Source organism: Gadus macrocephalus, chromosome 3, assembly GCF_031168955.1.
Source record: "Gadus macrocephalus chromosome 3, ASM3116895v1".
Lineage (NCBI taxonomy): Eukaryota > Metazoa > Chordata > Actinopteri > Gadiformes > Gadidae > Gadus > Gadus macrocephalus.
The window spans coordinates 9,437,624-9,452,363 of NC_082384.1; the positions used below are offsets into that span (position 1 = coordinate 9,437,624).

General features: G+C 52.6%; 1 protein-coding gene across 2 annotated transcripts in view; it reads left to right on the forward strand.

Annotated features, from left to right (window-relative positions):
• LOC132454000 (ubiquitin carboxyl-terminal hydrolase 34-like) overlaps positions 1–14,740 on the forward strand; it is a 55,085-nt gene that overhangs the window by 3,610 nt on the left and 36,735 nt on the right. For both annotated transcript variants that reach the window (XM_060047134.1, XM_060047135.1), the window contains exons 2-14: positions 615–705; positions 1,999–2,596; positions 3,624–3,674; positions 6,747–6,896; positions 7,991–8,058; positions 10,411–10,603; positions 11,113–11,174; positions 11,443–11,524; positions 11,615–11,707; positions 11,979–12,104; positions 12,306–12,435; positions 12,803–12,924; positions 13,923–14,671. In XM_060047134.1, the coding sequence (XP_059903117.1) occupies positions 615–705; positions 1,999–2,596; positions 3,624–3,674; positions 6,747–6,896; positions 7,991–8,058; positions 10,411–10,603; positions 11,113–11,174; positions 11,443–11,524; positions 11,615–11,707; positions 11,979–12,104; positions 12,306–12,435; positions 12,803–12,924; positions 13,923–14,671 (2,515 nt within the window). The remainder of the gene's footprint in view (positions 1–614; positions 706–1,998; positions 2,597–3,623; positions 3,675–6,746; positions 6,897–7,990; positions 8,059–10,410; positions 10,604–11,112; positions 11,175–11,442; positions 11,525–11,614; positions 11,708–11,978; positions 12,105–12,305; positions 12,436–12,802; positions 12,925–13,922; positions 14,672–14,740) is intronic.

Here is a 14,740-nt window from a genome sequence, read left to right on the forward strand (position 1 = left end):
GGATTTTATTGGCTGTAATAAGGTGAAAAAACACACAGTAGCGCAAAGCCTGTCAGCCTGTCCTTTGTCCAGGTGGAAACATTTACTTTCGTATTGGTTGGACATTTTGTCTGGCATAACCAATGAGCTGCAGAGGCAGTTAAGGTTATTCGATTTGGATGTCAAATTCACTCATACCTAGCCCTGCTGTCCTGGCTCCACAAAGGTGGATCAAACTCCCCACATCAGGACAGCTGATACCCTACCCATCTTACACCGCAGACTGAAGGCTCATCTGTTCAGACGGCATCGTGGCTCATAAAAACCCAATAACAATCTTTCTCTTCTATGTCTCTCCTCTATAATGTAGCACTCAACGCTCTTTGCTTATTTGATTCATTGTATGTCATCTCATTATTCTCGGGTTGAATATTCATGGTTGAACGCACTCATTGTATTACTTTTGTCCCTTTTGGACAAATTGCAGCTAAATAAATGTAACGGAGCGAATATTTCTTTCATGCTTGTGAAGGACATTGGCCAGGGGTGAACAAACGATAAGAGGATAACAGACGAATGGTCATGGTCAAGGGGAACAGAAGGCCTCACTGCTTGTGCGTGTCCTTCCCCCACAGTATCGGATGCAGACGGCAGCGAGGGAGGCTTTCAGCTGAAGAAGGAACATGCCTTAAGAGTCCTGGGATACATCAGCTCCTGGACCCAGAGGTGAGTGTCCCTGCTTCACACCTAGCCCTGCCCTACTGCCCCTTACCCACCCTGCTCACACCTAGCCCTGCCCTCCTGCCCCTTACCCTACCCTTATCACACCTAGCCCTGCCCTCCTGCCCCTTACCCTACCCTAATCCCACCTAGCCCTGCCCTACTGCCCCTTACCCTACCCTAATCCCACCTAGCCCTGCCCTACTGCCCCTTACCCTACCCTAATCCCACCTAGCCCTGCCCTACTAGCCCTTGCCTGCTAGCCCTGCCCTACTGCAGCTAACTGCCTGTGATGTAATTACCAAGGGTGTAGGTATACCTCTGTTGTAGAGACCCAGAGGCCAACGTAGAGGCCAACGCGACTACCCGTCACAGAAGTGCACTTCAACCCTTTTAAGAAGGGCTGCAACTAACGATTATTGCCATCGTCGTTTACCAAAGTGATGTCTTAAATGTGCTATCTCAAATAAACTGCAGCAAATGTTTAATAGATGAGATGATTTTCCTGCTGATCGACTCATATTGCAGCCCTTCTTTTTGGAGGAACAGAGATGTCTGTAGCGTGTTTCTCTGTGCTTTGAGGCAGACGATGCTAACGAGGCCCACGTTCCAGAACGTACATGAGGTTTTCTCTCTGTCTGAGTCCGGGCTGTTTCTGATCTGCTGCTTCATCCAGCAGAGGAATGTTCCTGGCCTGGCCCAGGAGCCTTGGGCATTGACCTTCATAGCAATTAACTTCTCATGCTAAACGGCACCCGCTCAGTGATTTAGTAAGCAGTGTGGAGCTGCTTGTAGCTGCTTGTAGCTGGGTATACAGAGGGCTGGGAGATGGTAACCCTGTTCCTCCTTCATTTTTAATATCTGATATATTTGTGTAAACTGCAGCCTTGCAGAGTTTCACCATCCCTTGATGGTACCGACTGCCCTTGCTAATGTGTTATTTAGTCCTAGTGGTGTCTACTATAGACCAACAAACTGTTTGTCGTTATTTGTAAATCGAGATTCACCGGCCTCGCAGGCTATGGGAAACTTCAAAGGTGGCACAAAACTATTGGAAAATGGCAACAATGGCATGCAGCAAGACAGTGGCCAAGTGCTATTTATTATTTTTACAAGGTACACCCGAACTTTCAGATAAATTCATTCAATGCGTAATTAATTGCGAGGGACATTGTTGGTATTTCTGGATACGGTCACAAATGCATGTACCAAGAACATGAACAGTATGGTTGTTCTGTACAAAGAGCTCCTCATGACTAGCCCACCGTCTACCTCTCCCAACCTCTCCCCCTTCCCCAGGCAATGTCTGTGCTGCTTCAAGGAGTACAAGCACCTGGAGGTGTTCAACCAGCTGGTGTACGCCCTCATCAACCTGGTGGTCTCCCAGATCAGCGGCCTGAGGGAGCTGCTCTGCTCCCTACACGGACGCACGCACACCGGCGTGGGGGCGGGGTCTCCCGGCTGGGGAGGCGGAGCCTCGGCCGGTGGTGCGGGGGGAGGCGGCACGGCCCTGCTCCCACGGCCTTCCTCGCCGGGGGAGGATGAGCCCGTCAACGTGGAGCGGGACTCTGCCGAGGAGGACGCCGCCGACGCCCCCGACCTGAACCAGAACCAGAACCAGGGGGCGGGGGCGGGCCAGCAGGCGGGCCAGGCTCCAGCTGTAGCGTCGGACCTGGGGGGCCTCGAAGGTGGTGGTGGTGGTCATGGGTCGGGAGCTGGTGGGGAGTCTGGGTCAGTGGCGGGGGAAAGCGCCAGCGGGGCCACAGACGACAATGAACCCCTAACCTCGTGGAGCACCGAGGAGAAGGAGAAGCTTCTGATGTGCACGGCCAAGATCTTCCAGATCCAGTTCCCCCTGTACACGGCCTACAAGCACAACACGCACCCTACTATAGAGGTACAGCCTACACACCCTACTATAGAGGTACAGCCTACACACCCTACTATAGAGGTACAGCCTACACACCCTACTATAGAGGTACAGCCTACAAGCACAACACACACCCTACTATAGAGGTACAGCCTACACACCCTACTATAGAGGTACAGCCTACACACCCTACTATAGAGGTACAGCCTACACACCCTACTATAGAGGTACAGCCTACAAGCACAACACACACCCTACTATAGAGGTACAGCCTACACACCCTACTATAGAGGTACAGCCTACAAGCACAACACACACCCTACTATAGAGGTACAGCCTACAGGCCCTACTATAGAGGTACAGCCTACAGGCCCTACTATAGAGGTACAGCCTACAGGCCCTACTATAGAGGTACAGCCTACAGGCCCTACTATAGAGGTACAGTCTACAGGCCCTAATATAGAGGTACAGCCTACAGGCCCTAATATAGAGGTACAGCCTACAGGCCCTACTATAGAGGTACAGCCTACAGGCCCTACTATAGAGGTACAGCCTACACACCCTACTATAGAGGTACAGCCTACAAGCACAACACACACCCTACTATAGAGGTACAGCCTACAGGCCCTACTATAGAGGTACAGCCTACAGGCCCTACTATAGAGGTACAGCCTACAGGCCCTACTATAGAGGTACAGCCTACAGGCCCTAATATAGAGGTACAGCCTACAGGCCCTACTATAGAGGTACAGCCTACAGGCCCTACTATAGCGGTACAGCCTACAGGCCCTACTATAGAGGTACAGCCTACAGGCCCTACTATAGCGGTACAGCCTACAGGCCCTACTATAGAGGTACAGCCTACAGGCCCTACTATAGAGGTACACGACCTACAATCACAACATGCCCCACTGTGTGCAGGCTGTACCAACTATAGAGGTACAGCCTGCACACAACCGACCAATACATCACATGTTATTGTTGAAGTAGCTGTTGGTATACAGTATCATACATTTTAAACATGTTCTTGCCTCACCTGTGTTTGTCTCTCTAGGACATATCTGCACACGAAAGTAACATCCTGGGCTCCTTCTGCGACATGAACGTAAGCACCTGCTCTTCCAGAGACCCTGATCATGTGACTGGTTGTTGGGCTGTCCTAGGGGTTTCCCAAGTTGGGACACCTGACCCGTTTTTCTAGATAAGTGTTAAATGGGAAGCCCCATGGATGATGTCTAAACATAAACGTGTGTGATTGTTCTAGCAAGAAGCTTGTACAAAAAAAAAAAAAATGGTCAGCTGAAAAATGGCCACCACCACCCCCCCAACACAGACTGCCACCACCACCCCCCCAACACAGACTATCACCACCACCCCCCCAACACAGACTACCACCACCCCCCCCCCCAACACAGACTGCCACCACCCCCCCCCCCAACACAGACTACCACCACCCCCCAACACAGACTACCACCCCCCCCCCAACACAGACTACCACCACCCCCCAACACAGACTATCACCACCCCCCCAACACAGACTATCACCACCCCCCCAACACAGACTATCACCACCCCCCCAACACAGACTATCACCACCCCCCCAACACAGACTACCACCCCCCCCCAACACAGACTGCCACCACCCCCCCCCCCAACACAGACTGCCACCACCACCCCCCCAACACAGACTATCACCACCACCCCCCCAACACAGACTACCACCACCCCCCCCCCCAACACAGACTGCCACCACCACCCCCCCAACACAGACTATCACCACCACCCCCCCAACACAGACTGCCACCACCCCCCCCCCAACACAGACTACCACCACCCCCCCCCAACACAGACTGCCACCACCCCCCCAACACAGACTGCCACCACCCCCCCAACACAGACTACCACCACCCCCCCCAACACAGACTACCACCACCCCCCCCCAACACAGACTCCCACCACCCCCCCCCCCCCAACACAGACTGCCACCACCCCCCCCCCCAACACAGACTGCCACCACCCCCCCAACACAGACTACCACCACCCCCCCAACACAGACTACCACCACCCCCCCAACACAGACTACCACCACCCCCCCCCCAACACAGACTGCCACCACCCCCCCAACACAGACTACCACCACCCCCCCCCCCAACACAGACTACCACCACCCCCCCAACAGACTGCCACCACCCCCCCCCAACACAGACTACCACCACCCCCCCAACACAGACTGCCACCACCCCCCCAACACAGACTACCACCACCCCCCCAACACAGACTACCACCACCCCCCCAACACAGACTACCACCACCCCCCCAACACAGACTACCACCACCCCCCCCCCAACACAGACTACCACCACCCCCCCAACACAGACTGCCACCACCCCCCCCCCAACACAGACTACCACCACCCCCCCAACACAGACTGCCACCACCCCCCCCCCCAACACAGACTGCCACCACCCCCCCCCCCAACACAGACTGCCACCACCCCCCCCCCCAACACAGACTACCACCACCCCCCCAACACAGACTGCCACCACCCCCCCAACACAGACTACCACCACCCCCCCCCCAACACAGACTGCCACCACCCCCCCAACACAGACTGCCACCCCCCCCCCCCAAACAGACTACCACCACCCCCCCAACACAGACTGCCACCACCCCCCCAACACAGACTACCACCACCCCCCCCAACACAGACTACCACCACCCCCCCCAACACAGACTCCCACCACCCCCCCCCCCCAACACAGACTGCCACCACCCCCCCCCCAACACAGACTACCACCACCCCCAACACAGACTACCACCACCCCCCCAACACAGACTACCACCACCCCCCCAACACAGACTGCCACCACCCCCCCAACACAGACTACCACCACCCCCCAACACAGACTACCACCACCCCCCCAACACAGACTGCCACCACCCCCCCAACACAGACTGCCACCACCCCCCCAACACAGACTACCACCACCCCCCCAACACAGACTGCCACCACCACCCCCCAACACAGACTACCACCACCCCCCCCCCAACACAGACTACCACCACCCCCCCAACACAGACTACCACCACCCCCCCAACACAGACTACCACCACCCCCCCAACACAGACTACCACCACCCCCCCAACACAGACTGCCACCACCACCCCCCAACACAGACTACCACGACCCCCCCCCAACACAGACTGCCACCACCACCCCCCAACACAGACTGCCACCACCCCCCCAACACAGACTACCACCACCCCCCCCCCCAACACAGACTACCACCACCCCCCCCCAACACAGACTGCCACCACCCCCCCAACACAGACTACCACCACCCCCCCCCCAACACAGACTGCCACCACCCCCCCCCCAACACAGACTGCCACCACCCCCCCAACACAGACTGCCACCACCCCCCCCCAAACAGACTACCACCACCACCCCCCAACACAGACTACCACCACCACCCCCCAACACAGACTACCACCAGCATCCCCCCAACACAGACTACCACCAGCATCCCCCCAACACAGACTGCCACCACCCCCCAACACAGACTGCCACCACCCCCCAACACAGACTGCCACCACCCCCCAACACAGACTGCCACCACCCCCCCAACACAGACTACCACCAGCATCCCCCCAACACAGACTGCCACCACCACCCCCCCAACACAGACTGCCACCACCCCCCCAACACAGACTACCACCACCCCCCAACACAGACTACCACCCCCCCCCCAACACAGACTACCACCAGCATCCCCCCAACACAGACTACCACCAGCATCCCCCCAACACAGACTGCCACCACCACCCCCCCAACACAGACTACCACCCCCCAACACAGGCCCCCACCACCCCACAGGCCACCACCACCCCCCAACACAGGCCCCCACCACCCCCCCAACTACCACCCCCTCACAGACCACCACCACCCCCCCAACACAGGCCCCCACCACCACCCCCCAACACAGGCCCCCACCACCCCACACACTACCACCCCCTCACAGACCACCACCCCCCCCCCACCACGGGCCACCACCACTCAACAGACCACCACCCCCTCACAGACCACCACCCCCCCAAAGACCAACACACCCCCACAGACCCCCCCCCCCCCCCACAGCAGTGAGCCCTCCTTCAGCCCTCTGCTCTGGTGTTCCAGGACGTGGAGGTACCGCTCCACCTGCTGCGCTACGTGTGTCTGTTCTGCGGGAAGCACGGGCTGTCCCTGATGAAGGAGTGCTTTGAGCTGGGCGCCCCCGACAGCCTCCCCTTCCCCATTGCCCACGCCTTCATCACCATCGTGTCCAACGTGAGTCCCCTGGGAACACGCGCCGCGTCCCGGCCGTGTTTACTCTTGTGCCCTCCCATACTTTAATTTGGCTTGAAGCTGATAAAATATATATAATATGATCATGTGTTATTACAAAATGATACACAGATATTTTTCATGTACTTTCATCTCTGTTCATTTACTTTTAACTGTTTTTTTCTAAATGGTTGTGTTTAGTTTTTGGTTAAGCGGTAAATGTACTGGACTTGTGCTTTTCAGACCGGTTGGCTGTCACTCAAATTGCTTTAGAATAATTATCATAATTACCCTTTCATATACACATCATACACCAACAGTGTTTCAATCCATCAATTCAATGGACAAACCAATTTATTGATTAGTCCTTTATGGACTAATCAAATTGGTGTGCCTCATAGGCTTACGATTTAGTCACTGCGATGTGTTGGCCAATGACACCGGCAGTCTCCGAACATCTCCTTGTCCTTCTAGTTCCTGCTTGAGCGGTCATACAAAAGCTCCTAATCCCTCAGTACTCTTGTTTCAAACTGCTTCATCTTGAAATAAACAGAGAAGCGTGCAATGGTCCTTTTAAAAAAAAAATATATATACCCAAATACCCAAAGCTCGGGCTGTTGGCAATCCAGCCATTTTGACTGTGCAAACACACCATTGCGTTTGTGTGAACACACCATTGTATTTGCGTGCACACCATTGTGTTTGTGCGAACACACAGTTGTGTCTGTTGTACACCATTTTCGAATTTCGTTTTAGATGCATGAATTTTGTACGACACATTTAGCTTTTTAGCCTACTTGTCATTATTCTATTTGACATTTCTTCTTTGAATCGTTTGTCTTCAATTGTCTTTTGTTGATTGTCCTTTTACGTTTTGGAGTGTGGTTCTTGCCTGTATAAACCTCAACGAATACCCCTTGTGTTTGAAGTGTGCTGTATAAAAATTATAGCACCAGCCTCCTGAACAAAATTCATGAGGGATAATAACCGACCAGACTGCATCCAAAGGTGTCCATTTGTGAAATAGCTGACTGCCGGTGTGTTGTGGATTGTCTGTATTGAGGTGTCGTTTGTTATATTGTTGTTTTCTGCCTCAGATCCGAATATGGCTGCACATCCCTGCAGTCATGCAGCACATCATGCCCTTCCGCGCATACGTCATACGGTGAGGCCCTGGAGCTGATCTGCATTTAAACACTGTCTTTCTGGTGGTCTGTCTACATATCATGTCTGTTTGTCCATAGGTCATATGTCTTGTTGTATGATGTGTCTGTCTGTATATCTTTATCTCCGTCATGCTCTCTGCTTTTTGGCGATGATGATGGATGTACATGAGAATCGAGGATGATGCAGTACTCTCATTACTGAGTGAAAAGGGACACACAAATACACCACTCCTTGATAACAAGTTCTTGTTAACTTCAAATTTGGTTAGAGTTATGGCTTCCATTTTCTTCCGACACTTTTCTCTCCTGTGAGCATGGGCTTCTTTTGCTCACACCCACACACCCCAAGGCTGTAGCGATGTTAAGCACTGCGCTTCCCATTTGAAATCGAAGAAACTGGCGTGTAATGCAATGGATTCAAATGATAATTCTAGTTTCCTTCATTATTTTTGCTCTAGCTTTCTTTATTCAACCCTCCCCAATTGTTTTTCTCAGAATAACGTCACAATGTCATCCATAAACATTTGGAGTTGAATGAAGTAGGTAAATGGTCGTCATGGTTCCACCAGTCACTGGACTCGCTGGCCTTAACCACAACCAACGCCAGCTGTTTCCCTTCTCATTATTCTGTCTTCAACAAGACACGAGTCTGCAGCCGAACAATCTCACTCTCTCCCTGTCAGACTGAGAGGCAGGGAATGCTCGCTGTCGGCTTCCGCCTTCATAGCCTGTTGCTAGGAAGAGCTGCCCTCGCCATGGCAACAGTCGCCAGGGCCCCAGCCAGCCTCTCCTCACATGACCTTGTAGGAGCCAGACGGATTACAGGCTTCAGTGGAGACAGACACAGATGTGGTGACAGAGAATCAGACTGGCAGGAAGGCAGATAGGCAGATGGATGGACAGACAGACAGACAGATGTGATGGTGACAGGCAGACAGTCAAACTGACACACACACACACACACACACACACACACACACACACACACACACACACACACACACACACACACACACACACACACACACACACACACACACACACACACACACACACACACAGTTTGATGCCCCTCGCTGCATCTTTCCTGACTTGCTGTTTTCATTACGAAATTGCATGTTGATAACCTGTAGTTGCTTTTTTCGTTTTTGTTTTTGAAACTGGTTACCATGGTCAGAAACTCTTCATAAATAAATTCCTCTGTAGCCTTGCTAAAAATGCAACTTCATAATATTTATCCATTATGTTCTGGGCTTCTCATCTGCATGGTTGTTAATATATAGATAGAAATATTTACTAGTCAATGAGAGAAACAAAAAAAATTCGCCCATCTCTTTATGTGATTGGGCGAGGCTTTGTCAGAACTCTCAAATAATAGATCTATGGAAATCCCTCCCTCTGGGCTGTTCAATGCTCAGGGTGGACAACTAGCAGCCCACCATTTTTTTTCTTTTTGAAATTTAAACTAACCCAAAACTGCTCCCTCAATCTCCGGCATTGAGAAGTCCCAGAATCCATCAGGGAACATATGCCCTGATTGGTCAGAGCAGGGAGCAGTCGAAACTCTAAATGGTCCCCTACAGAGGAAGGTATAGGCCACTAGGAACATATTCTCACAGAGCACTCCACTGACATAGTGAAATGCTTTCTTACCAATTACACTCTTCAATAGTAACCGATTAGGAAGTATGAAATGTGACTTATGCCGCTTTTCCACTGCATGGTACCAGCTCGACACGACTCGACACGACTCGACTCAGCTCGCATTTTTTGCGTTTCCACCGCGGTACCATGGTATCTGGTACCTGAAGTGGCTGCTTTTTCTAGTACCTACTCGCTCTAGGTTCCAAGCGAGCTGAGCCGATGCTAAAAGGTGACGTCGGCAGACGGCCGGCCACTGATTGGCCAGAGAGTGTGACGAAGTCACGAGAGCGACATGGCAACCATGCTGGTAACATCCATAGCAGCGCCGCAGCCAACATGTTCCACTTCTCCAACTTCTTCAACATGCCAGCTAATAATAGTAATGCGATCGATGTCCTCCATTGTTGTTATGTGGGTTCTTTCCATGTGTGGGTTGCGTATGTGTTGTTTGCGTCGCGTACACAAATACGTCACGGCCCTTTCGCGCAGCCGAACCCGCCCACGTCCAGGAGGTACTATTTGCGGTGGAAAAGCACCCGTGCTGCTACCGTGTCGAGTCGTGTCGTGTCGTGTCGTGTCGAGTCGAGCTACATGTGCGGTGGAAAAGCGGCATTAGGGTGTTAATGTCCTAGGTCTCTACCTGCACTAACCACCAGACCGACCAATCACAGCGGGGCTAACCGTTCGTCTATTCTCTCTCTCCCCAGCTACCTGTGCAAGCTGTCGGACCAGGAGCTGCGCCAGAGCGCGGCCAGAAACATGGCGGACCTGATGTGGAGCACGGTGAAGGAGCCCCTGGACAGCGCCCTGTGCTTCGACAAGGAGAGCCTGGACCTGGCCTTCAAGTACTTCATGTCCCCCACCCTCACCATGCGGCTGGCCGGCCTCAGCCAGGTCACGGTCAGTCCCAGCCTCCTCGCGCCAGCCTATCTCGGTGTCCCACGAGCCGATCCAAGTTCGATTCTTGAGGTCATGATTGCATTCACAGCCGATTCTCGCTTGAAAAACAATCCACTACAGTCTGCTTTGTGCCAAAAATGGCGAAAGGGCAAATTATGACATGTGTGTATTTGTTATGCAGTTTTTAAATTTGAGGAAAGTTGTGTCAACTGATTGCTTTAATGTGAATACGCAAATAAAAAAAAGTGGTTTGAATGTTGTGAGGCAGTTCAGAATCATGGAAGATAAGAATCGCTATTCTTCGTGAAATCACCCCTACTTCACCCACAGAGGAGCGAGAATCCTTTAGATTCAGAGTTTATACCAACCAATAGCAACAGTCGCCAGTATGTGTCTCAACACTAGCTATGACGGTGTTCCTCGTTTATCACAGACGCGGGTGCACACATGCACATACACATGCACGCTCCTCCTCATTGTGTTTACGTGCAGTGTGTGTCTTTCCTCAGAACCAGCTCCACACCTTCAACGACGTCTGCAACAACGAGTCGTTGGTTTCCGACACGGAAACGTGAGTCCACACTGCACCCGAGACAAAAAGTACTTTAGCAAGAGAATACTTTACTTACAGTACTAAGTACCCACATCAAGGATTAAAGATGTTAAGTATTTTAACAATAGAATACCTAAGTACCCACATCAAGGATTAAAGATGTAAAGTACTTCAGATATCAAGGGTTTCAGATTGAGCTCCCTCTGCACTTCCTATCCGAGTACTGATGAAACTAGCTGGCGGTTGTGTGTGTTTTCTGATGGTTCTGATGTATTCTTCATTCCAGGTCCATAGCGAAGGAGTTGGCTGACTGGCTCATCAACAACAACGTGGTGGAGCACATATTCGGACCCAACCTGCACATAGAGGTCAGATATTCAACTGTGTCATCCTTTTTTTTATTTAACATTGACCAATGTTTACATCAATCCCATTCACACGTTTTGTTTGGGTTCCAGATTATCAAGCAGTGCCAGGTCATCCTGAACTTCCTGGCTGCAGAGGGCAGGCTCAGTACGCAGCATGTCGACTGCATCTGGGCCGCAGCGCAGGTTGGTTGGTTATGTGTAGTGCTGCATGTAGCACGTTAGCTATATACACACATTCACATGTAGCGCTAGCACGTTAGCTATATAAACACATGCACATGTGGCGCTAGCACGTTGGCTAGATACACGCATGCACATGTAGCGCTAGCACGTTGAATGTGGAAACACATTTGCGTGTAGCGCTGGCACGTAAGTTAAAGAATTGCATTCAAATGTAGCGCTAGCACGTTAGCTCAACACATTCAAATCATTTTCTTGTCCTGTGTTTCTCCAGTTAAAGCACTGCAGCCGCTACATCCACGACCTGTTCCCCTCGCTCATCAAGAACCTGGACCCCGTCCCCCTCAGACACGTCCTCAATCTGGTGTCTGGACTGCACCCCAGCACCCACACCGAGCAGGTACGCACACACACATACATGCACACAGGTACACACGCACGCACATCCATGCTAATCATAATGATTGTGTGTGTCCAGACCCGGTACCTAGCCTCCATGCTAAACATAATGATTGTGTGTGTGTGTGAATCCAGCCCCTTTAGCTTGTCTCCATGTTCATGATAATAATGAGTGTGTTTGCGTGTGTGTGTCCCCGTCCAGACCTTGTACCTAGCCTCCATGCTAATCAAGGCCCTGTGGAACAACGCCCTAGCAGCTAAGGCCCAGCTCTCCAAGCAGAGCTCCTTTGCCTCCCTCCTCAACACCAACCTACCCATGGGCAACAAGAAAGGTCTGTTCCTCCCGCTCGCTCACTCTGGAGTTAGCACATCTCACTAAGTGAGTTTATTTTGATACAGTCGTTGAAGGGAAGGTGTTGAACCCAAGGTGTCTATTGTTTCTAAAACCTTGACAACTGTCGGGACTGCCCAGATTCCAATGTATAAAACTGGAAGAAATTCTCCTGTTAAAACGTGGGTTTACTTTCACTTTACTGTCCTGTCCCAATAAGCGAAACCAATGCTTTGGCCTCTAGAAACAATGCACTGATTGCACCACATACCCCCCTCCTCCGCTGTTTTGCTGAATCACTGGATAAGGATCACAGGTTCCGTTGCCTCAGTACATGATGGAGACTAAATGTGTGCGTGTTGGTGTAGGGTCCCCGGCAGCCAGTCCTGACAGCAGTGACACACAGCAGAGTGGAGGTAGCGACATGGAAATGGACGACCAGATGATGAGCGGCAGCAAGAGAGGCCAGCAGAGACTCTCCGATACAGAGGTACACACACACTCTGATGCAGAGGTACACACCCACTCTGATGCAGAGGTACACACACACACTCTGATGCAGAGGTACACACCCACTCTGATGCAGAGGTACACACACACTCTGATGCAGAGGTACACACACACTCTGATGCAGAGGTACACACACACTCTGATGCAGAGGTACACACACACTCTGATGCAGAGGTACACACACACACACTCTGATGCAGAGGTACACACCCACTCTGATGCAGAGGTACACACACACACACTCTGATGCAGGGATACACACCCACTCTGATGCAGGGGTACACACACACTCTGATGCAGAGGTACACACACACTCTGATGCAGGGATACACACCCACTCTGATGCAGAGGTACACACACACTCTGATGCAGAGGTACACACACACTCTGATGCAGAGGTACACACACACTCTGATGCAGGGATACACACACACTCTGATGCAGGGATACACACACACTCTGATGCAGGGATACACACACACTCTGATGCAGGGATACACACACACTCATGCAGGGATACGCACACACTCTGATGCAGGGATACACACACACACACACACACACACACACACACACACACACACACACACACACACACACACACACACACACACACACTGATGTAGGGATACACACACACTCTGATGCAGAGGTACAGACACACACTCTGATGCAGAGGTACAGACACACTCTGATGCAGAGGTACAGACACACTTTGATACAGAGGTACACACACACACGCTGATACAGAGGTAAACAATCACTCCGGTGCAGAGAAACTCTGATACAGAGGTTTACAAATACACCCTCACACAGAGGTACACACAACATATTCTGAAACAGAGGTACACACACGCTACAGGTACAATATTATTTCCTTACGCTATGTTGCTTTTTTTAAGTTCTTCGACGTGATGGGACTCAAGATTTGAATGGATTATTAATATAATAATATATATCGACCTATCTATAATACAGGAGTCTATGCAAGGCAGCTCGGACGAGACGGCCAACAGTGTGGAGGAGGGCAGCAGCAGTGGCCGCAGCGAGGCATCCACCAATCAGGGCGGAGCATCCAGCAACGCCAGCCAATCGGCAGGCAGCCCCGGCAGCGAGATGCACTCTGAGGACATGGCCGACAGCGAGGCCCTCAAGGAGGAGGAGGAGGAGGAAGAGGACGACGAGGATGATGAAGATGACGAAGACGACGAGGACGAAGAGGAGGGTGGGGGGGAGGGGCGGAGTCGTGCAGGGGCGGGGCCGGTGGCGGGGGAGGGTCCCCGGCCGTCTCGGGAAGCACCGGAGGCGAGGAAGAGGAAGGCCGGTGAGGCGTTGGGGGAAGGGCCGGGCCAGGGGGCAGGCACCAGCGGGGTGGCAGGGGGCGGGCCCAAACCCAAGGTGCTGCCGTTCAGCCCAGAGACGGCGGCGGCCATGGCGGCAGTGGCCTCGACGTCGTTGGAGAGCCGCATGAGGATGCTGGAGGCTTGCTCGGCCTCGTCGTCGGGGCGGCTGGAGGGGCCCGAGAGGGAAGCACTCCCCCACCAGCAGCCCCAGCAGCAGCCGGACCTGGGGCCCTCGCAGGGGGTCCAGGGGCCTCCCGAGGGCCCATGCCTGCCGCGACCCGGGGACTTCCTGGGGGACGCCATGGGAAGCGATCTCTTCAACTGCCGACGCTTCATGGGCCCTCCGCACCATCACCACCACCACCACCACCACCCCGATGAAGGGTGAGGAGCCTGTGTACAATAGACTCGTGTGATAAATGTGTGACAGACTTTGTTTTGACGTGTTTGACG